At 42.3% G+C, this 22,004-nt stretch overlaps 1 protein-coding gene across 1 annotated transcript in view; it reads left to right on the top strand.

The window, feature by feature from the left end:
* Positions 1–22,004, top strand: part of celsr3 (cadherin, EGF LAG seven-pass G-type receptor 3) — a 243,391-nt gene that overhangs the window by 133,519 nt on the left and 87,868 nt on the right. Inside the window, exon 10 of the mRNA XM_067999063.1 lies at positions 19,005–19,190. Within this exon, the coding sequence (XP_067855164.1) occupies positions 19,005–19,190 (186 nt within the window). The remainder of the gene's footprint in view (positions 1–19,004; positions 19,191–22,004) is intronic.

Here is a 22,004-nt window from a genome sequence, read left to right as displayed (position 1 = left end):
AAAGTGCTAGCACACATCTTCGCATGTATTAAGGGTTTACATTACTCTTGCACACATTCACACTTCAGTTTGTGCCTTGTGTCCTGCATCATTAATATGTACACCTCACCTCGGGGAAGATTTTCTTTGACTGCTATTTCTAGCGAAATTGTAAACCCCTTATGATTTTGTTAGAAATAGCAAACATAGGAAATCTTCCTCCTATGTATGTCCCTTGTTTTATGTTTTTTTCACTGACACGCATCTCAGTGGGGTGCAGGCTCGGGCTAGCGAACAGGTGGGATTTGCCAGAGAGGATATTTCAGGCTAAGACACTTTACCCATTTAAGAAAAAGCTGGATACCGTGATGGGAAGTTGGTAGGATTTGTATCCTGGAAGGATGAAATCATTCAGCTGAACTGAATCGATCTTGCGATTTGTTTCAGTTTGTACTAACAAGTGAAAATTTATGAAGATGCCTTTGCTATATTGTACCAAATAATGCAATTTTTGTTCAGTTGTTTTTCAAATGTAGTCTGAATAATAATTTACTTGTTTGAAGAGAGTGAGAGCTTCCTGTGTTCTGCAGATTTCCTCCATGTCTGCCAGAAGCAGTGGAAGGCACCAGCTCAGTAAATTAACCAAATGCAAGATAATTAGGCAGTAACATTTTTATATGAAGAGGACTTTAAAACCTTTCATTTCAAAATACAGTGTCATTATGGTTATTAGAATGCTTTTGGAATGTTAATAAGCTGTTGTCTCCATTCGTCACTGTTGTTATTGGAAATTACATCTGCGATCAGTGGCACAGTTCAAACAGCTTCCTGCACTTCAGCATGCAGTGTTGATTCAACTTAACCCATTATTCTTATTACCACAGTGGGGCCCATCTTATCCCCAGCAGCATCAATTCAGAGGGTGATGTGATCAGCAAAAAAGAGCACTGTCACTTTTGCTGGCATTCTGTTTTTCCAGGCAAAGGTGTATGCAGCACTGTCATGCTTCCACCTGTCATTCACTCAACAGACTGTCTCTGTGACTATCGCTACCAGTAGTTGTCACCGCATTTCTTGATACATGCTTTAATACAAAACACATTGTTTAATCACTGTAGTAAAACCATCTTCAGCAATTTTCATTTGTTACCATATGCTTATAACGAAGTAATTGGCCTTGAAATTGCATCGCGCAGGCCCACCTAAGGCCCTTAAATGTTGGGCAGGAAGCCCGCGCGTGCTTCAGGCCAGAAGTGCGCTGCCCGCCATATTGGATGAAGACAAACAAGAGGCGTCCTTTACCCTCGCCTGAAGCAGGCATTAGAACCTTTGCATACACAAATCAGGGGCCAAACGCCTACTTGAAGTCCCCTCTCCAAGACCAGTTTGCCCTGAGGCAGCCAGCGCCATCGCGGGCTGCTGGAAGGGAAACCAGCTCTTGGGATCGCCTGCAATAAAGAAGTTAAGTAACTTACCTGAATGTGGAACCAGGAGGAGCAGGCGTGATCCCCCCCCCAACCCCACATTTACCCACACCCCCCCCACAAGCCACCGCTCCCAAACCCTAGTCCCCGCGACTCTAGGCCCCCCCCCCAGCCCAATCCCGACCCCTGGTCCCTGATACTCCAGGCCCTCTGATCTCAGCCCAACCCGCACCCGTGGCCTTGCGTTATCTCGCCCCTCCATCCCCAATCCAAACCCCTGGACCCAGATACCTGAGAGCCGGCCCGATTTTTCTCCAGTCTTTGCCGGGGGCTGTTGTACCACGCCAGCTCCATTACAGTGAGGTTCAAGACAAAATATCAGGGCCACCTTGGACCGCACCATTGTGGGCAAGGTTTTTTAACCCGTTTCGTCACCACCCCCACCCCTCCCGCAACCAAAAATGGGCGCTCATGAATTTCTGGGCCTCTATGTACTTTATTGTGGGGACTATCACTTTAATGACCTAAATTTATTTAAAGCCTAAGTACACGTCCTGGGGTCAGGGTCATTTGCATGGCCTGGGTGGGGTCTTTGCACCTAGAAAGCCCCAATCTCCTGGCCAATATTGGAGAGACACCCCGCCATTATGACAGTGGAGTCCATTGCCTTTCCTAGGCTGCAGAGAAGTGACCAGTAAGTTTTTTTTTGCTCCTAAGGTAACAATTTGCGGGCATTTTAAAAGTACGTGATCCCCTTTGGGATTGGATACCTTTCTCTTGAGAGCTTCTGGAGTATGAGCAGCACCCAGGCCAGCTCTTAGCTGGTGTGAGTTCCACTGAAGTCTTTTAAGGGCAGAATGGGCCGAAATTCCCAGCTAAAACCCAGGAACTCCCCCAGACATATCCCCGTGATGTAGCTAGGGCTAGGAATCCCTTGGGCCCCCACTCCCACTGGAATTTAAAGGGTAACGTGACTGGGGCAGAATTCTGGTGAAACTGGGTTCTATCCCAATTCCCCTCCGCCCTCCCCGGGTCTTTCCGCCCTCTTGGAGCCTAGGAATTTCGGGGCCATAATCTTGTAGAGCACTGACAGCTGTACAAGAGCTTTTTGATGTCGGAGAAGGTGAACCTTGATGTGGATTAGACCATCGTTATTAAGTCCACTGGCATACATTGTGTTGGTCGGTACTGAATCCAAGAGCAAATGGTAGCCTCTAAAATTCCATCACTAGTTGGATACAGACTTTGTAGAACATTGAAGTTACCAATACAAGTAAAAATGAATTTTGCAAAACAAATGAGCGGAATCTTTGAAGAGAATTTACCACGGTCATAGAGAAGTTATTGGTGGGCACCATCTTTCTGGACAGAGTTAATGACTTGGGGGTCGATTTTAGGATGGCCGAGTGGGTGCGTTTGTGGCGGGGGGGCTCCGAAAATTCGGGATTCCTGGGGGGGTCCGGAGCCTGACTCCAACCCACCCACTTCCGGGTTCCCCAATGATGTGCTTAGATGCACGCGCAGCCCCCGCATGCGGAACTCCCACCGGCAATTAAAGCCGGCGGGATCCCACTTAAATCAATTAATTTGATAGTTCAGGTCATTTGCAGACCTGGTTGGGAGGATATTTTAGGAGGGGTGGGATTTTCATCTTAACTGAGTGTGTTTCCCGTACTGGGGGAAACACTCCCAGTTGAAACAGACGTGTTGCAGCCACCAGCCTGTTGGAGCTGCAAAGGTCCATTTGACAGGTCGGGGGGGGAGACCCTCACTCATTGCAGGAGGCCACTCTGTCACTTTGGACAAAGTTTGGCCTACACCACCCTCCTCCTAACACAAAAATTCACCAACTTGGAACCTCAACCCCAGTGTGGAGACACATTTACCTACCTTGCAGACCCCCTCAAACGTACATCTTCCGGATGGGGCCGCCATAGCTGCAGTCATGACCTCCTCGGAGGACGAACAGCCTCGCCGGCCACGCCATCCACCTCTGACACATGGAGCTCCACAACACAGTGCAGTGACACATCCACCTGCACAGCAGGGGGGAGGGCAACCGCAGAGAGAGATGCGTCGCAGAAGGCACTACCCTCGCCACAGGGTCTACAGACCAAGGCTCAACTTCCTGGACCTCTCTGAGGAGCAGTGCACGTGGAGGCTCAGAGTCACTCGACATGTCGTTGTGGACATCTGCAGCCTCCTTGATGCCAAGCTACTCCCGGCTGGCCCGAGCACCATCTTCTTACCTGTCGCTGTCAAAGTCACCACTGCCCTCAACAACTTCTCCGGATCTTTCCAGGGTGCCACCGGGGACATCGCCGGCATCTCTCGGACGTCTGCGTTAAAGAGCCCTGCAAATACATCTACACCACTTTGCAGTGACCCAATGGGTGGCATCAGGTGTGGGTCTTCATGGTGATCCTCAGGAAAGGGAATTATTGCACAAACCAGACAAGATTTGCAAAGACGTGGCAGTAGTGGTGATAACAAATTTTAATGTGCTTGGCAAAACAAACAAAACTAAATGAAAAACATGACATTCTGTCTTACACCCTTGTGCATCCCCTTTGTGCCCTCAAAACCTTCGCCATACATTTACGGGAACCCCTACGTGGTGCTACCCCTGTGGCTTCAGTAGAGGTAGTGGCAGGTTGCTCTTGTCCATGCCCTGACCGATGAGATGCTTTGCGCAGACGCCCTCTGGGTTTCGGTGCCCTTGAGGGCCCCTCCAAAGACTGCTCCACCTGCACCTGTGCAGGGGCAGACTCGGCCACCTGGAGAGGGGGCAGCATTGTGGGTACTGGTTGAGAGGGGGGCAACGGGTGAGATGTGGGAGCGCTTTGAGTGGCGTCCCCACTTCCATGTCCCCTTTCGCCATCATCCCTCTCCTGGGCCTTCTAGCATCTCTTCTCCTATCAAGGCAAAACACAGAGAGGCGTGATTGAGTGATGGTTGCATAGTGACCCGCTGCGTGCATTGGTGTGGGTGGGGGTGACCGTGAGGGAGATGCATGGGAGGGTGCGTGTGAGACATGGCCATGAGATTGTATGAGGATTGGGTTGCGTGGTAGTGTTCGAATGGGAACTGGGGCGGTGAGTAAGTGCAGTCAAGGTGAGGATGATGGTTGAGTGGATGTGAGGTGTGATGCAAGAGCGTTGTGGTGGCAGTGCAGAAGGAGTTGTGTGGTGGTGGAGGTAATGTGGAAGACGGAGTGTGGGAGAATGCGTAAGTATACTCATTTTGGCTGACCTGGTTAGGTCATTAAAGCGCTTCCTGCACTGGACCCAGGTTCAGGAGATGTTATTGCTGCTGCTGACCTCCTCTGCCACCTCGAGTGAGGCCTTCTTGGTGGCAGAGGCAGGCCACTTGCTCCTGTCCACTGGGAAAAACATTTCCCTCCTTCTCCTCCTGACCCCGTCGAGCAGCACCTGGAGTGAGAAGCAGCCTTGCCTCCGGGCTGCTTCATGCTGCAAATTTGGTTGTTTGCTGCAGGATGAGCATTGGAGGATTGCCCCTTTAAATAGGGCTCCTCCTGCTGACAGCCTGTGATGCGGGTGCGCAGTGCGCCCACTGCGCAGGTCTGGAACGGGAAACCCGAAAGCACGTGTAAGTACCTTCAATTAGGCTGCGATCGCGCGCCCAGGCGACCCCCTGCTGCCAACCCGCCTCCCTCCTAATATCGGGCCCTTGGTCTTTTTATCACTGCAGATTGTCTGCTCAATCACCATTTGTCTGCTCAATTCTGTCTATATCTTACAGCAGTGATTCGATTGTTATTTCTTCTTCATTTAGGGAGTTACTATTCTGTAGTGGGTGATGTGATCAGCAAAGAGAACAGTGTCACTTTTGATGACATCACTAGGTCATCGATGAAAACAAGTACAGTATCAGCTAAATGCACACTTCTCTCGAGGGGCTTTTATGCAAGTGTTGTAATAACTAGACAACATCTGTTTGTCATCAACTCGTGTTTGAAACCTTTGAAGAAGTGATATATTGAGTACAGCAGCTCACCAGAACATCTCTCTTTATTCAGTGTCCTACATTTTCCAAGTGCCCACCTTTCTATCTGGCCATTGTACTGCAAATAAAAATGTTCCCATCCACTTGATTTTTGGCTCACGGAACCTAATTGCACCTCCAGTAAATGCTCTTAAATAGTTGCCATTTAAAGACTCCCTTGTATTTGCACATTCGATCGAGTAGCAGTTACTGTACTCATATAATACATTGCTGCCCCTAAAGGGCAGTGAAATAGACACTAATGAATATCTGGAAGTGATTTGTTTTTTGCACTATCAATGTAGTGTGACGGAACAAATTCTACCTGATTGGCAACAAGCAATAATTATCCCCTTTTGGAAGCAGAAAGAAGACCTCATTGATTGTTGCACATATTGTGGGACCTTGTCACTATTCTGGCAAAGGCTTTGCCTCAGTCCTAATTAGATGAAGCACACAGCACTTCTGGTCCCAACAGTGCTAACAATACTTCAGCTTCATGTCAAGTCACTTCACCATCAAAATGATTTTTGCATTCAGATTATTAACAGTGAATACGATGAGGGGTGAAGTTGAACACATCATTCTACACAGCGTTTGAATCTGTTTACTACAAGCCCTGTGGCTGCTGCTTATCAAGCTGGGTGTTTCAGTAAAGGATCTGCAGTACTGTAGTTGTATTAAGACACTACTATCTGTAGTATGTTCCATTGTAGAGATCTTCAATACAGTATCAACAGAATTATGACCGCTGCAATTCACATCAGTGAGAACTTCTTCACCAATTTGTGCTACATTGATATTTTCATTTTGATAATGCTGTATGGTGCATCAACTGGTAACAGTTGGCTCTCTCCCAACACTCTTAATTCCTTTTTACAGCAAAAGAATAGTTTCTATTAGCGGATCCGTATCTCCTTCGAACTGAAACTTGCAACTTTATGTGTGACACGAATGGGATGACTTTCTGAACTAACGATTGGAGGTGCTGATTTTACACAGCATCTTTAATATCAAAATAAGTATTCACTCACACAGTGTCAGACATTCAACCATAAAAATGCAGTACTGAGGGCTAATTGTAATAAATGGCCCCACTTTTATGGTTGGAGTTGCATTCATTTGAAAAGGTGTTATATAATTAGGGGACCATGCCACAGGAACTGGTAGCGGTGGGGTGGGGGGGGGGTGCAGAAGAGTGACTTGGTGATCTGGGAGGGAATTAATAATTTTAAATCAACTTAACATTCGGTAAAACCATTTAGCAACAGCATTTACCAATACATTTCCACAATAGTCCGTAATTCCCATGTGAGAATTGAGAGAAAATCTTTGAGAATATCTCCCTACTGATAGCCAGCATCATACTATAACTGCAGTCTGCCCACTATTCCCTCACTGTTGGTGAGTATACAGGACAAAATCCTGCCGTTCAATTTTCTAATTGTCTTCTGCTTGTGATGATCCTTATGTTTCATTGTTTTGTGTTATATATCAACCTTATTTCATTTTCTTCTTTTTCTTTCTTTTTCAGCCCATTTGACATGAGTGTCTTTGTACTGCCATCCATTTTAACATCACTCTGCTGTACGTAACCCTGTTGCTGTTCTTTATAATGCTGTTATTGTTTTATGTTTCATAAATAAGTGTTAGAGAGTGAGGCGCATGTTTTCTACCTTTGGTTCTTGGAGTACTACTATCCCTGATTTTTGCCTTTATTAACTGTAATGTCGATCATTGTGAAGTACTCTGTGTTTCCCTTTAGAAGCAATTTGTCACCACTTTTGTGTTGATGTTAACACTGGAAATTCGGCTGATCCTGGCATCTGATAATGCCGGTTTCATACATCTGAGCTGCTTTAGTAGCCACTTAACTCACAAATGTAACACCTGCTGAAGGGTCGCAATTTCTGAGCTATCATGTCCTAGCCACATGATAGGCCCTCTTTTTAAAAAAAAATTTGGATGTGGCACTCAAATGGAGAAAAGTTCTTTCCTAGTCAGCAGGAGTGAACACCACCAAAGCCAGGCATCCACGCACCTGGCAGGAAGTTGCCGACAGGGTGAAAGCTGCGCCTCTGGACTACGGAGGAGCTCTTGAAGAAATTTAACAAGTTGCAAAAAAGTATTAAGGTAAGCCAAAACTATTATATAAATAAAGGAGCAAGGGACAGTTATGTATTAGAAGGTCATCCATGCAAGATGATTGTAATATAAGCATACTATTAGCAGTCAAATATGGTGTGATAGTTGAAATTAATGTACAAATCGGCTACAAATAATGTTAGCTTTCATATGTGCAGAATAATGTAAATTCAGATTTTTAAAGAAAAACACAGACTGTCCAATAAAGGCAGGTTATTTTCTGGAAATGAAGAACAGAGTTGATATATAGGAGATGAAATATGTAGACCCATTCTCATTCACATGCTGTGTTTGCAATGGTGTGAATCAACAGGTATACCATGTGTATGATTTGGCACAGCAGGACATGAATGGCAATCAAAATGCTATCACTGGCTCACCCATAGAGATATAACACTGTCGGGGTAAATTTAATCTAACCCATTTGGTGGTAAACTGATGATCAGATCGGCCGCCCATTTTAGACATCGCACAATTTTACTTTCCATTGAAGTCAATGGATAGTAAAATCAGGCAGGCCGCGTGTAAAACTAGCAGCTGATCGGATTGCGTTAGTTTCCCACTGGGCAAGTTAGATTAAAATGACCTCCAACTGTCTTTGTCCTGTATCAGCACCATTTGTTAAAAGCAAATATTTTGCTTTTTCTAGGGTGGGCTGGTTTCGAATGCTGGAGGCAGAAATAAGATTGGAGGGTGAGTGATCTGGGCGAAAACTGTGCTGACCTAGGAGGCCTGCTTAGGTGAATTTATAGGTCATGTAGTTCTACGCATAGGTACTGCAGAGGTATGTACATGCCCATCACAATATGCCTGGAGAAAGTATTGCAGAATCCAGGCAGTAAAGAAAGACATTCAAGCAGTACGTACCGACACAACTCCACAATAATAGTAAAATGTTCTCCAATGTCCCATGTGTTCTCTTCACAGGTGAAGACTCCAGCAGTCTAGTCACTGGCACCGCTAAAGAGCAAGAACAACAGTAGCAGGAGGAGCATTTCCCCCCCCCTCCACCCATATATTTTTGCAGCATTAACTCACTTACCTCTGAAGATAGGAAGGTGCAGCAAGGTTCGGTTGGCAAAGATAATACAACTAGTCATGAGGGGCTGTAACCATGGCAGTCTTCAGAGAGGTTTGTAGTTGCTTTGCAGAGGTCCAGCAATTCTGGATCTTCTCCAGGCATATCTGAGGAAGTTGACCTCTCAACAGATCCCTTTGAGCAAAGGATACTGGACTTTGTGTTTGGTGCAGCCATTTCATTTGGCTCTACAGGAAGCATTGTGCAGAAAAATCTGGATGTCCTGACAACACTGTGTCCCAGATTTTGAACATTATGAGTAGGGCCATTGAGGATACCTTCTCCAGCCTGAGGTCTGATATGCAGCAAGTGATAGCCATTGTGGTGTGTGTTGTAACAGTCTCAGTATGCAAGACCATAACCACAGCGGTCCCATTGCAGCTATGAATGAGAAGGGACTTGAGCACCACTGTGCTCCAGGAAACATGCATTTCATAAGGACATACCCTCCTGTTGCATGGAAGAAAACTGTGCACAAGGCTTGCTTTGGGTCTCGTGCTTGTGGCAGAGCTGTGTGAACGCCAAGCCCAGCACAAGTGTCAGAGGACCACATCTCTGACCCCTTGGATGTAGGAGCAACAACATCTCAGGAAGCTCTTGGGACTGATGCTGGTGCCTCAGGGTGGCTTGGGCTGGAGCAGAGCATCTACCTCCCCAGAAGGAGCTAGGGGCATTCACTGCATGTAGAAGTAGATCAGGACCCACAACTTTGAGGAGAACCACTAAGACCACAGTAAATCCATCTCACCCATTCATTTGGAGGCATCCTTTCCCATGATGTTACACTGAAATCTTTGCACATAAATGCACCTTTTCACACTTGACATTCTGCATATACATCCCATTAAAGACACTGGGAGACATAGAACACAGGCAGGAATTTGTACATAACATACATTACAGTTAAATAAATGTTGCCATTAATTAAAACGTCATGCTGCCTATGTCTATTTTCTAAACACCCAAGGGATATCAGTAGGTGTTCTTACTGATGAGTTATTGTCAAGGTACAGAACAGCAATAAGCAAGCAGATAGGATGGACATCATTACATCCAGCACATGTAAAATGTCCCAGTGTTGCAGCTCAAGGGAAGAAGCCATCAGTTAACTGCTGTCACTGTTCTTAAGCTTCCAGCTGTCCTCCTTCCTCAGATTGTGGATGTTACAGTGTCTCCATGTTCTATGCTTGCACTGGTGCCTGATGATCATTGATAACTGCATGTTGATGCCTCACTTGCTGTGAATGTTGCACAGCATATACGTCATTGCCAATTTGGTTACCTTTTCAGGGGCATGCACGAGGTAGCTGCCAGAGAAGTCCAGGCAGCTGAAGTGCTATTTGAGCATGCCAAAGGCCTGCATGATCAGCCCCCAGATTTGGGCATGGGTTTCACTGTGACACAGCGCAGCCATACTATGGGCTTATGCAAATGGATAATGAGACATGCATACCTCATATCGCCCAACACCCAGCCTTTGAGCTTTCCCTTGGAACAGCTGTGTAATGTTGGATTGGTGCAGGATGTAATAATCGTAGCTAATCTTGGAGAAGCGCACATAACGTGCACCATTCTGAATTGAAGATCACATATCACTGCATATTAAGGGAGTGAAAGGCCTTTTCATTTGCATATGTCGTGACAATGCTGTACAGTGCCCAAAGAGCCACATGGCTGCATTCAATTTTACCCTAAACTCTAGGGATGTACACAAGTTGATAGAAGCCTGTTATATTTAGGACTGCAAGAGCTGCTGCATGCCAAAGTTGATCTATGGCCAAACAGCACATCAGATTTATGGTTTAATAGCGGCTCAACCCCCACAGTGTTCTCTGTAAGCTGCTAGTGGCTTGGAAACTGAGCGCTCTCATTACTGTGATGACCACAGTGAGGCCAACGCTGACTAAAGGCTGTTCCTTCAGCTTGTTGTCCAGGAGGTGACGAAGCCAGTAACCACATCCCTGGACAGTATAAGTCTTTAAATGTACTGCTTCTCTGTTAGGGACAGGTTGCACCTTCTTGGCCTGGTGCAGGTTAGTTTTGTACGCAGCCTTCACTCCTGCTCAGCCTTCTGTCCACTGCAGCAGTGAAGGCCAGCATAGATAGCTGCTGTAGTGCTCATCAGCATATTTTCCTATCCCAGAGATATAATTCCAACTCAGGTTGAGAGAAATGGTGCCAGTGGAGAATTTATTGCACCCAATGGAAGGCAATTGATATTAAGAGCCATTAAGTAGCCCTTAATTGGCATTGTTAAGCAGTGGCCATTACAATAACTGCAAAGAATTAGAGCTAATAATTTTTTTTCACAAGGTTTGAATCCTGGATTAGTGTTAGTACAGCCAGCTGATGCTTCTAACACTTTCCCCCCATTTTTTGTCCCTTTTAATGCCAACTCCAAGGGCACAAGCAGTAGAAAACATACCTCTAAATCTTTGACATTCTTTCGATTCTTTATCTATTTCTGTCACTTTTTTGACTGTTTCTGTTCATACAATGAGTTCTGATTTTTTGGATCAGTTACTGAGCCAGAAGAGCAAGAGAGCTAAATTAAGTTATTCAACCTGGGTGGCTCAAAGATTATGTCATTTCAACCTTGTTTTTGTATCTGATATTAATCAGTTGAATTTGCACAATATGTAACATAGCTGCTGGTTTTGGCAATGAATGATGGTCACATAGAAAGTGCAGGTTATATCTGCACTGCATATGATCGAACCAACAAAGGAGAACTCAATGTAATGGGAATCAGAGGTGAGCTTATAAACAGTTTAATTTATATGAAAGACATCACACAACAATTGAACAAGGGGAAATGGTCCCATGACATTGGTGAAGATATTTTGAGTATGATTTGTCCAGTCAATTTATGAGTTACTGTCACAACAAGATGGGACATATGGCTATGCCATGTTAAAATGTGAAAAGCATCAATGTAAACAATTATGTCCTCTGGCTATCTCAGTGCTTCACATCCAATGAATTACTTTGTGAAGTGTAGTCACTGTTGTATGGGCAAACATGGTAAACATTTGCACAGAGGAAGACTGCGCACAAACAGCAAATTAAATAAATGACCTGTTTTTTTGGTGATGTGGTTGAGAGAGGAATGTTGGGCAGGACACCAAGAGAATGCCCTGCTCTTTTTCAAATAGTGCCATGAGATCTTTTACATCCACCCGAACAGGTAGGCAATATCTCATCTGAAAGTGCAGTGCCCACTCAGTACTGCACTGGAGTGTCAGCATTCTTTTAAGTATAGTAATGTTTCCCAGTTTTCCACCAAAAGTGATGACTGCTACTGAGGTACAGTTCTAGGATAAGTGATGATCTGGTGAAAATCCAAATGTCACTTTATTCTTTTTCTTTTAAATTAAAAATCTATTGTGACATATAAAGGTGCTTGAAACTAACCAGAATGCATTAATTTTTAATGTAAAAATTCATTTTTTTTGTTTCAGGGACCATGCCCCAAAATCATCCCCTCCCCGCCCCCCCCCCACCCCCACCGCATACCCCTATGAATTCATCACCAATTTTCTGCCTTCAACATTTGATTTTCCCCTTCAGTCTTTTGTTTACTTACATTTTTTATTCCTAAGTGAAGGAATGCTATGTGCATCTATTGCTTAAGGTAAAAAGCCTGTGTAACTACTTGTTCTCACGGGTCAGGTTCATTCTGGATTTGTCAGCTTTTTTGAAGCGGTTATTGTTACAAGTTTTTGGTTTGCCTTATATATTCAGCTGTCTATATCGGTGCTGGCCACTCCCATAAGTGGTCTCAGCGTCTTATGTTCAGGAGTGTGCCCATATTGCCCAATGTCTAATTACATGATTGTGTAACCCAGGAGTAGCCACTAGTGATCTGGATATTGTGTCTTTTACATGTGCTCCCATGTGCATTTCTCCAAATATTTAAGTCTAAGATATTTAAGTCTAGTTTCAAACAATGTGCCAGAAAATTTAATTTAAAGAAAAGGCCCTCATTAGATTAGTATGTGTGCAATTTTTTTGAATATTAAATCAGATATAACTGTGTAATTTTGTCCTTTAAATCCAAGAAATATGTTGTCTTGCTCTTACTACTTAATATTCTATTTAATATTATCATTTAATTTATTTTTCTGTTTTATTTTCTGTAGCTTGAGGCTTTTAAGATGGCAATAAGTTTTTTGTTCCAACATCCCAAATGCACCAATGGGTTTACTGCGAGTGGGTATAGGGATGATATTTTGAATTCAGTGCTCCCGTCGCAGAGCATCATAAGCCCTGGAGCACATTTCAGAAATTTGGACGAGTGCCTGAATTCCTGATGCAAACTTCCAGTGTGTGAAATCTTGTGACAGGAGCACTGGAAACAAAAATTTACCCCGTGTTCTATCTGTGGAAAAATTAGTAGCGATGACATCCCTTTAAGATACTTTTGGGACATGATGTTGCCCATTTCATCTGTCCCCCACCAGCATCACCCATTTGTTTTTTGAATGATAAAATGTTCTCTCCCATGCCTCTACATTGAGGGCTTCTTTAAGGCATTAGAAGTATGTTTGTATTAGCTGGATAGTTTCTTTTTATTCACTTTAATGCCATCAAAGTTTTAAAGGTCACTGAGGACTACTGGCAGCAACAGAGTTTTTCCGATCACAAAATTCTTTTCAGCCTTTCTTGAACTTTTGATTAGTTGATATTGATGGACACTCAAAATACTTCAAGCAGACCAGCTTTAAACGCTGTTTTAATAAAAAAAAAGCTCCTGGGCATTCACCGCTGCTGTCAGATCTGAGAAAAGGCTTTGTTGCCTTTCTTCCAACAATGACTTGGTGACCTGTACAGTTTATCTAGGCTTATCAGCCTGCACCAAAAGATATCAGCTCCAAAGATCAGAAGCCATTCTATAGAATAAATTTAAAGAAAGAAGTCAGTATGTTTGCTTCAATATAAATAAAAAGCAAAATATTGCAGATGCTGGAAATCTGAAATGTAAACAGAAAATGCTAAAAATACTCAGCAGATTAGTCAGCAACAGTGGAAAGAGAACAAATAAGTTAATGTTTCAGGATTATAACCCTTCATCAGACTGAAAAGAATTACAGATGAACAGCATTTAAAAAGAAACAGAGCAAAGGGAAGGGGGGAATGCACACATACATAGAATAGAAGTAGAATCATCTTAAGTGCTTAAATGGAAAATAGGAGATGGTTAAATGGATGAAGTGATATTAATGTAAGATGATAGGAAGAAGCAAAACAAAAGAAATTGAAGAGATTCAGCGAACATGTGACTAGAGGAGGCAGTGGAAGATAAAGCAGCTCTAAAATGGAAATAGGAGAAGTTAGCAAAGTGGGAGCTATAGTTATCGTTTAAAGTTATTAAAGTCAGTATTACATTCAGAAGGTTGCAAAGTGCCTAGTAGAAAGATAAGGCACTGTTCCTCGAGCTTGTGTTGAGCTTCGTTGGAATGGTATAGAAGGCCAAAGATAGAGAGGTTTGAGTTGGATGGGAAGTTGAAGTGGTAAGCGACGGAACTCAAGATCACTCTTGTAGACAGATCAAAGGTGTTTGACAAAGGTGGTCAGCTAATCTGCATTTGGTCTTTGAAACATAGAGGAGACCGTGCCATGAGCAGCGAACGTTGTATATTAGGTTGGCGCAAGTACACGTGAATCGCTGTCTCACATGGAAGGAATGTTTGGGGCTTTGGATAATGGTGTGGGAGGCGGTGAATGGACAAGTGTGGCATCTCCTGCACTTGTATGGGAAGGTGCTAGGGGAAGGAAAGCAGGTGACAGAAGTGGTGCACAAATGTACCAGGGTGTCACAGAGGGAATGGTCCCTTTGAAACACAGATAAAGCAGGGGTAGATGCATTTCCAGGTGGGATCATGTTGGAGGTAGTGGAAACCACAAAAGACGATCTGGCGAATGCAGAGGCTTCTGGAGTGGAAGATGAAGACAGAGGAGCCTTATCAAGGTTGTTTGTGGGAGGAGGGGTGGCGGCGGCGGTGGGGAAGGGGTGAAAGCAGAAGCACAGGAAATGGGATGGACCCAGTTGAGGGAACTGTCTCCCACAGCAGAACAGAATCCTTGGCGAAATAAGAGAACATTTCAGAAGCTCTGGTGTGGAAGGTGGCATTATTAGAGCAGACACGACAAAGACAGAGAAACCGGGAGAAATAAACGGAGTCCTTCCAGGACGTGGGATGGGAAGAAGTGAAATCCAGGTAGCTGTTGGAGTCAGTAGGCATGTAATAGACTTTTGCTTCCACCAGTACTGTTATTTGGGATCAACAGCATCAGCTCTGGACCAGGTCCATACCACCTCTTCACCACCAGTGCTATGAAGAGAGCCACCTTGATACCAGCTAGTACCCTAACCATTAACTGGTGGGAATTACATTGAAGGTACCAACTGGCATCGTCTGAGCCCCAGTACCACTGTCTGTTGCATATCTGCAGTAGTGGAGTACTTGTTGGTAATCTGTGGTCTCAGCATTGACTGGCACAGAACCATAACTAAAGAAAACGAACCATTCTTTGGTACTGGCTGATGAGTGATCCTGCATACTAGTCAACATCGGCTGATGTCTGCGATCATACTACTGCAATAGATCCCTCTCTAATGCATTGCTAATTGCCTGCTGGTGCAGAAACCTTGGAATGGCAATCTCGCCTCAACAGTTAGCTGGGATGGGCGACACAACAGCTGATGGTCAACATCAATCCAGATGAGTGAATCCATTTAGAGGTTCTCCAGGACATCTTAGAGCTCCTTTAATTGACCTCATTGCATAATTGGACAAGCACCGAATCCCTGTCAAGGACTGCAGGGGTACATATTTCATCCCTTTGCCTGTTTCCCAGTGTCCCCAAAAGATTTGAACAGAACAGGGAACTGAGTCTTTGACACTGTGTTATTGAGCATAATCTGCTAATCTTCCTGCTCCATGGGGGGACCTTCTGTCTCAATTATCAGGTGAGATCTTCCACCCAGACCCAACCAAATTCCATTTGAGGGTGAATTCCAAGAGGGCAGCCTCTTAATTCTAATGATTCTGATTTTTAAATGGTTCTCATTCAGGAATTGTCCCTATAACATTAAATAGAAGAAATGTTTTCAATAGTGTTACGTCAGGAGCCTTGACACCACCCCCCCCCCTCACCCCTCAAACTATGATATTCTCTAGTCTAGGAGTATCCCCCAGCATCTGTCATCTCTTCACCCAAAATGGAGTTCCATACATATTCATGTAGGAGTAATTGTGGCATTTGTTAAGCCTTTTTCTTCTCATTTCTTGAGATCATTTCCTCATTTTTTGCTCCATGAACTAAGTCTGGAAGTTAAGTTTCCTATACTGTCCTTCAATTCCTCCTTAGGACTTAAGTCCAGCTCTCTATGCACTCATTGACTCAGCAAGCTTCAGTCACTGATTGTTGATCAGCCCTTTTCAATTCATGGGAATGGTGCAGCCCTTGGGCCTCATCAAAGGTTTCTGTCCAAAATGGTTTTCCCAGTTCCATCTCCAGCAAGCAATAATTATTTATTTCACAAATTCTCCTCAGCTGGTTAAGAATGTCTATTTCGTTCAGGGAAGCATCTAGAGTTATGATATTCTGCTGTTTGCCTATGATCCTAAGGTTCTGGCAAAGCCAACTCAAAGCAAAAGTTATCTAAGTGGTTAACTTAGCAACAGCGAGACCTTTGGGCTCAGTGAAGGAATATTTCATTGACTCTAAAACTACCTTGTGACCTAATCTCAAACAATACTTGAATTTAGTGGGCATAGATAACCTTCATTTTAGCAAGTGTGTCAAAACAGTGATGCAGTGAATGAAGAACAAAGATAGATTGCCTTCCTTGTTGGTATTCTTTGTTCCTTCATTGAGGCTTCCTCCAGAATTGAGTTCCCACATTGCCATCCACTCAATATCTTGCCAGAAAATGTGCCATCAACTTGTTGAGTCAGGTCAAAATAGATTGACATTTCCAAGGAAACCTTCGGTTATATACCATGTGGGCGAGGGAGGATCCCATAGGCAATATCCTGCTGCCATCACTGACCTGAAAAATGTCCGAAAGCAAAAATCAACCTTCATGATTTTGTCCAGAATGGAATATGCTCATTCTGTGCAATCCATTAGTGGGTGGAGGATGCCTATATTGAAGCAATGAAAAGTAACCTAAAAGGTTATCATTCTCTTCATGTTGTAATCTGATGTGCATCTCACATCCAATCCACACTCATGAGGGAAAAAAGTAGCATGTTCTCTTGTTCTTACACTCTTTCTTTGTATATTGTGTCCCTCTCTTCATTAGTGTATTACTTGGTCAACCGAAGGCAGTTAGGAACAACCGTACCTCTTTTGTTATCACTTCCTTTCTTTTCCCCCACCCTCATCCCCCTGGACTACATTTGTCTCTGTGTTTGCCTATCTTCTTAGACTGTCTCTGCTTGACTGCCTCCATCTGTCTTTTTTCTCTGGCAGCCAATTTGATCAAGAGGCGCCAGTATAAATAATCTCTCTGTATATCTTTCTAATGCTTTTTCATTTCATTTATTTTTCTGTCTTTGGCTTTCTGTATCTTGAAGCTTGTGATGTACAGCTGCAATGTTAGATACAATAACCTGACTCAAATTTGGTCTTGACAGATGGTAAAGGAGGTTTCTGCCTGACTGTTTATTTTTTTCCTCTGCCTCCTTGCTTGCCCTATCTCTTCAAGTGTATGATTCTTCCTTTAGCTCCTTTTCTCTGTTAATTATTAACAGCTTCACTGCCACAAACTTGTAATTCCATTTAAATAAAAATCTTCTTTAATTACATAACCAAGATTTAAATTTATTCTGCTGTTATTTTTTTGTGCAGTTATTAAAATTTCGCAGTTGTCTGATACTTAAGCAAAATTGTAGTATATTGCTGTGAATAGACAGATTTTTCTAGTTTGGATTCAGGTGTAAATTAAATTTGAGTTGGAATTTTGAATTTGATTTTTGATTTGTAAGATCTTCAAGGTATAAATGTGTTCATTTTCACAGAACATCTGCAAAAAAAACTTCACAATTTTAATAAATGCTTAGAATTAGAGATGTAAGAACATTTCTTAATTCATATTACTCAGTCTCTCAAATTATAATACTGATGTATGAATCTCCTAGCATCTTGTAGTTCATTGTTTTCCAGTAAAATCCCCTTTCCCTGCCATGACCTTCTTACCAAATAATTATATTATAAATCATTAAAATTTGATCCAAATGATCTTATCACTAATTGCCTTTTCATTAGTTTTAGTACTTTAATGATTAATTGTCCAAATTTAGGGATGAGGTAGCACAGGTAGAGTTATTTGATAATCATAACATAGTCAATGCAGTTTGATAGGATTAGTCAAGATGTTACATATTACAGGTAACTGTGGGAGTGACACAGATACCTTCTGAGTTTCAGTGTCAACTTGTTTTCCTTGATGATGCTGTTGATTCAGTCACTGCTACAGAGCTTCAAAATTACACTTGATGTTGAAAATTATTCAATTAGTGCTAACTCCAATTAAGTGTTGTGAGTGTGACCAGACTGTGATGTGACCATGTCAATCTTTACAGTTTTAGTATTAGATTGGCTGAAGAGCCAGTCTTTCGGGATGCTTGCAGTTAATCAGAGACTAACTTTTTTGAAGTTGCTTGCACTTCCAATGAACCGTGAGGAAGAAAACAGGTAACAAAGATGTTTCAAGCATTTGTTTCTTGGAGAAATATTAGAATAGAAAGATTAAGTTATATTGAATAGGAAAAAGTGCCAGCAGTGTTAACATAAAAATAGAAGAGAGAGAATGCGGATGAAGCAATAATGGGGGAAATGAAGCAAAATATTCTTAGAAATTATTATTGTTATTTAAAATTGTCTGTTTGAATGGAATAGTGTTATGGTCCATAACACATTCAAATGCACTTATGGTCTTACAACTTATAGTATCAGCGGAACCCAAAAGTGCGTTATAGACTCATAGGACCCTCTTATCCTCTCCTTAATTTGGTTATATTTTATAAAATGCTTAAAGACCTTGTAAGGTTAAATTTTTAATCTTGTTTTATTTTTTTTCCTCTTTCAATTTCCTCTGTAGCACGTACCATTCCCTGGCCAGGCAGACATCAGTACTGGTCACCAAGAGGTGCACAGAGGTGAAGTGTCTAACCTCCTTTTTTTGCCTCGCCTGTTAACATGGCAGATGCCAGCAAACTTGAGTTGTAGGGAAATGAAGGCATCTTGCCATTTTCTAAGGCAAACCGTTTTTCTGTGCGAATGAAATGCTATATAACTATTGGTGTTAAACTACTTCCTAAGTTCAGATTTTTCTAAACTTTCTGCTGAATTATTTTCAGTTGAACTCAGGACACCTATCATTTGCTGTCAATCGGGGGACCAGTCGGACTGTAAGGTTGCTGCTGAATCAAGTACCATTGAATGATGGGAGGTGGCATGATCTTCAATTGGAGCTACGTGATGTGAGGAATGGTCGAGATATACGATACATAGCAACCATCACTATTGATTTTGGACTTTATCAGGTCAGATTGATTTATTTGTAGATCTATTGTAAAATTATAACACATAGGAGGAATTTGATCTTTAAAGGGTCTGTAATAGCTACAAAGTTGGAACCAAACCATCTAATTTCTGTAATGCTTAAACCATATTGAGTACAGTCTATTTTTGTCCAAATCCCAGTTGTGTGCAACTTTTTCCCATGTCTGGGTTCCTTTATCCTCAACATAAAAAGAAATCATTAATATGCAACTCTGGTGTATGCAAATCCCCATTGTATTCAAACAATACATCATAAAATGAACATAATCATCTACAATAATGTGTGTGACCCTTCCGCCCCTCATCCCTTGGGGAGCACAGTGCACCCTATAAGATTTTATCACCAGCAGGGCATGTCCCAGGCTACAGATGAGTCTTATTCATGTAACCTTAACATGGAAAAAGAGGCTCAGCATAAAGAAACACTTAATTGTATAAATTAAACAGCCTTTCTCACAAACTTTCAAATTTTGTTTGTTAATGGTTTGTTAATGGTTTGACTTACAGGGAGAGGTTAGACAGACTTGGGACTTTTTTCCCTGGAGAGTAGGAGGTTAAGGGGTGATCTTATAGAAGTCTATAAAATAATGAGGGGCATAGATAAGGTCGATAGTCAAAATCTTTTCCCAAAGGTAGGGGAGTCTGTAACGAGGGGGCACAGATTTAAGGTGAGAGGGGAGAGATACAAAAGGGTCCAGAGGGGCAATTTTTTCACTCAAAGGGTGGTGAATGTCTAGAACGAGCTGCCAGAGGCAGTAGTAGAGGCGGGTACAATTTTGTCTTTTAAAAAGCATTTGGACAGTTACATGGGTAAGATGGGTATAGAGGGATATGGGCCAAGTGCAGGAAATTGGGACTAGCTTCGTGGTATAAACTGGGCGACATGGACATGTTGGGCCGAAGGGCCTGTTTCCATGTTGTAACTTCTATGATTCTATAATTCCTGAAATCTAATCCTCTCTTCATATTGCATAATCATTTCAAGAAATCAGTTGAAAGCCCAGACATCAATGATTGACCTGACCATATCGTAGCTACAACCAAGTCAACATTTGATGAGTTTTCATGCATCAAAACAGGAAAAAGAACTGCTGAACAAGTACATTTGTTGGAACCCCCTGGATCTTAACAGCATCTGGCTGAGTAAACTTGTCTGCAGCACTGGAAGGGTCAAACTAAAACTTCCACTTTGTGGTCCCAACAATAATGAGATAATGTGAAGAAAATGAGTCTTCGGTACAAATCGCCAGGATCCTTGAATTCCCCTTTTGGATTTTAACTGAGCACCTGCATTTAAAACATATAAGAGCAGAAATCTCAAGGCTCCACTGCTGGCATGAGGCTAGCTAGACGCAGGAGTGGGTAAGATATGGGGCTAAAACATTGCAGCCTTAGTTCTGCTCCATGCACTTGCAAGGCTCCGTGCTGGCAGCAGAGCCTCATGATTTCTGCCTATTGGGCTATATTTTTTTCTATTCAGTAATGCCTGTTTTTATTTGTTAGATTTATGTCCTAAAGGAGCAATTTTATCATCATTAGCAAAGAATTAGCAGCCATAAACAATGTACTTATAAGAAAGATGCTATCACACTTCCCAAGCAGACAGCAAGCCACTTAATTAGAATAAGTGTTTGAAAGTTCTTAATCCGGCAATGAAATGCGCAATGTTTATGCTAACATGACAACAAAAATTGAGAAAATCACGATTTATCCAGGAAACACTGCATTTAAAAAAAAATAATTCTCGGGATGTGGGCATCGCTGGCAAGGCCGGCATTTATTGCCCACCCCTAGTTGTCCTCAGAAGGTGACGGTGGGCCATCTGCTGCAGTTTGATGCAAAGGACAGTAAAGAGTCAACCATGTTGCAGGCACACATCTGCTCACTTCTAAAAACAGTCAGATACCAACTCCCTTGTGATAAACAATTCAATCTTCCTGTATCCTTCACAAACTCTTGTTCTCCAGCAAAGCACAGTGCAAGAGTTTTCAGGGAATTCAGTGATTTTACCGCAAAATGTAGAACACAGAGGTACATTTTTATAGGAAATCGACATACTTTTTTGTTTCCAATGCAAGTAACAATTTGCAATTATATTATCGGAAATTATTTGACACTTAATTATTTGAGATTCTGTGATTACATTCTAATTGTTTCACATGACATTCTGATAAATGCATTTGCTATATATACATTTTTCACAATAATATGCAACTGTTTTCTTGTGTTAATAAACCTTTATTAAACCCTTTCAGGATATTTTCAGATATCATTGAATTAATGTTGTCTTTTGTGAAAACACAATATATTTTGAATTTTAATAAATCCAGTTGGTATGTGTTGGTGGATCCTGAGGATTCTCAAGAAAAAAAAATCATCTATTACAAATGCCAGTATTATACCTAAATATATCCTGGCAAAAGTTTACATTTCTTAGAACTTGAAATACTTATCCCGTTTCATGGATGATATGAAAATTCCACTTAATCTGCATTATTGCAGCAAGAAGACCACAAAGAATTCTGATGTGTGCTTTAAATAATACACCAATTATTGTTTCTGAAAGTATAATAATCTCAGCCTAAACTCTTTTGCCTGTATACTAATCTTTTTCAGCTTTAAATTCAAGTTTGCTCTTTCTGTTTCCATTTTAAATTCTCTTTATATTTGCTCCCCCTCTGTTTGCGCTTCCTTTCGATTGACCTAAATTAATGAGCACAATTGCAAAATCGTTTCATGACTGGGAGGAAAACACAGTCCATTGTTTTTTTGTCATTTCGTGATAAGCAAAGGTT

The sequence above is a fragment of the Heptranchias perlo genome, chromosome 17 (assembly GCF_035084215.1).
Source record: "Heptranchias perlo isolate sHepPer1 chromosome 17, sHepPer1.hap1, whole genome shotgun sequence".
NCBI lineage: Eukaryota > Metazoa > Chordata > Chondrichthyes > Hexanchiformes > Hexanchidae > Heptranchias > Heptranchias perlo.
This window is presented reverse-complemented; position numbering and strand designations above follow the sequence as displayed.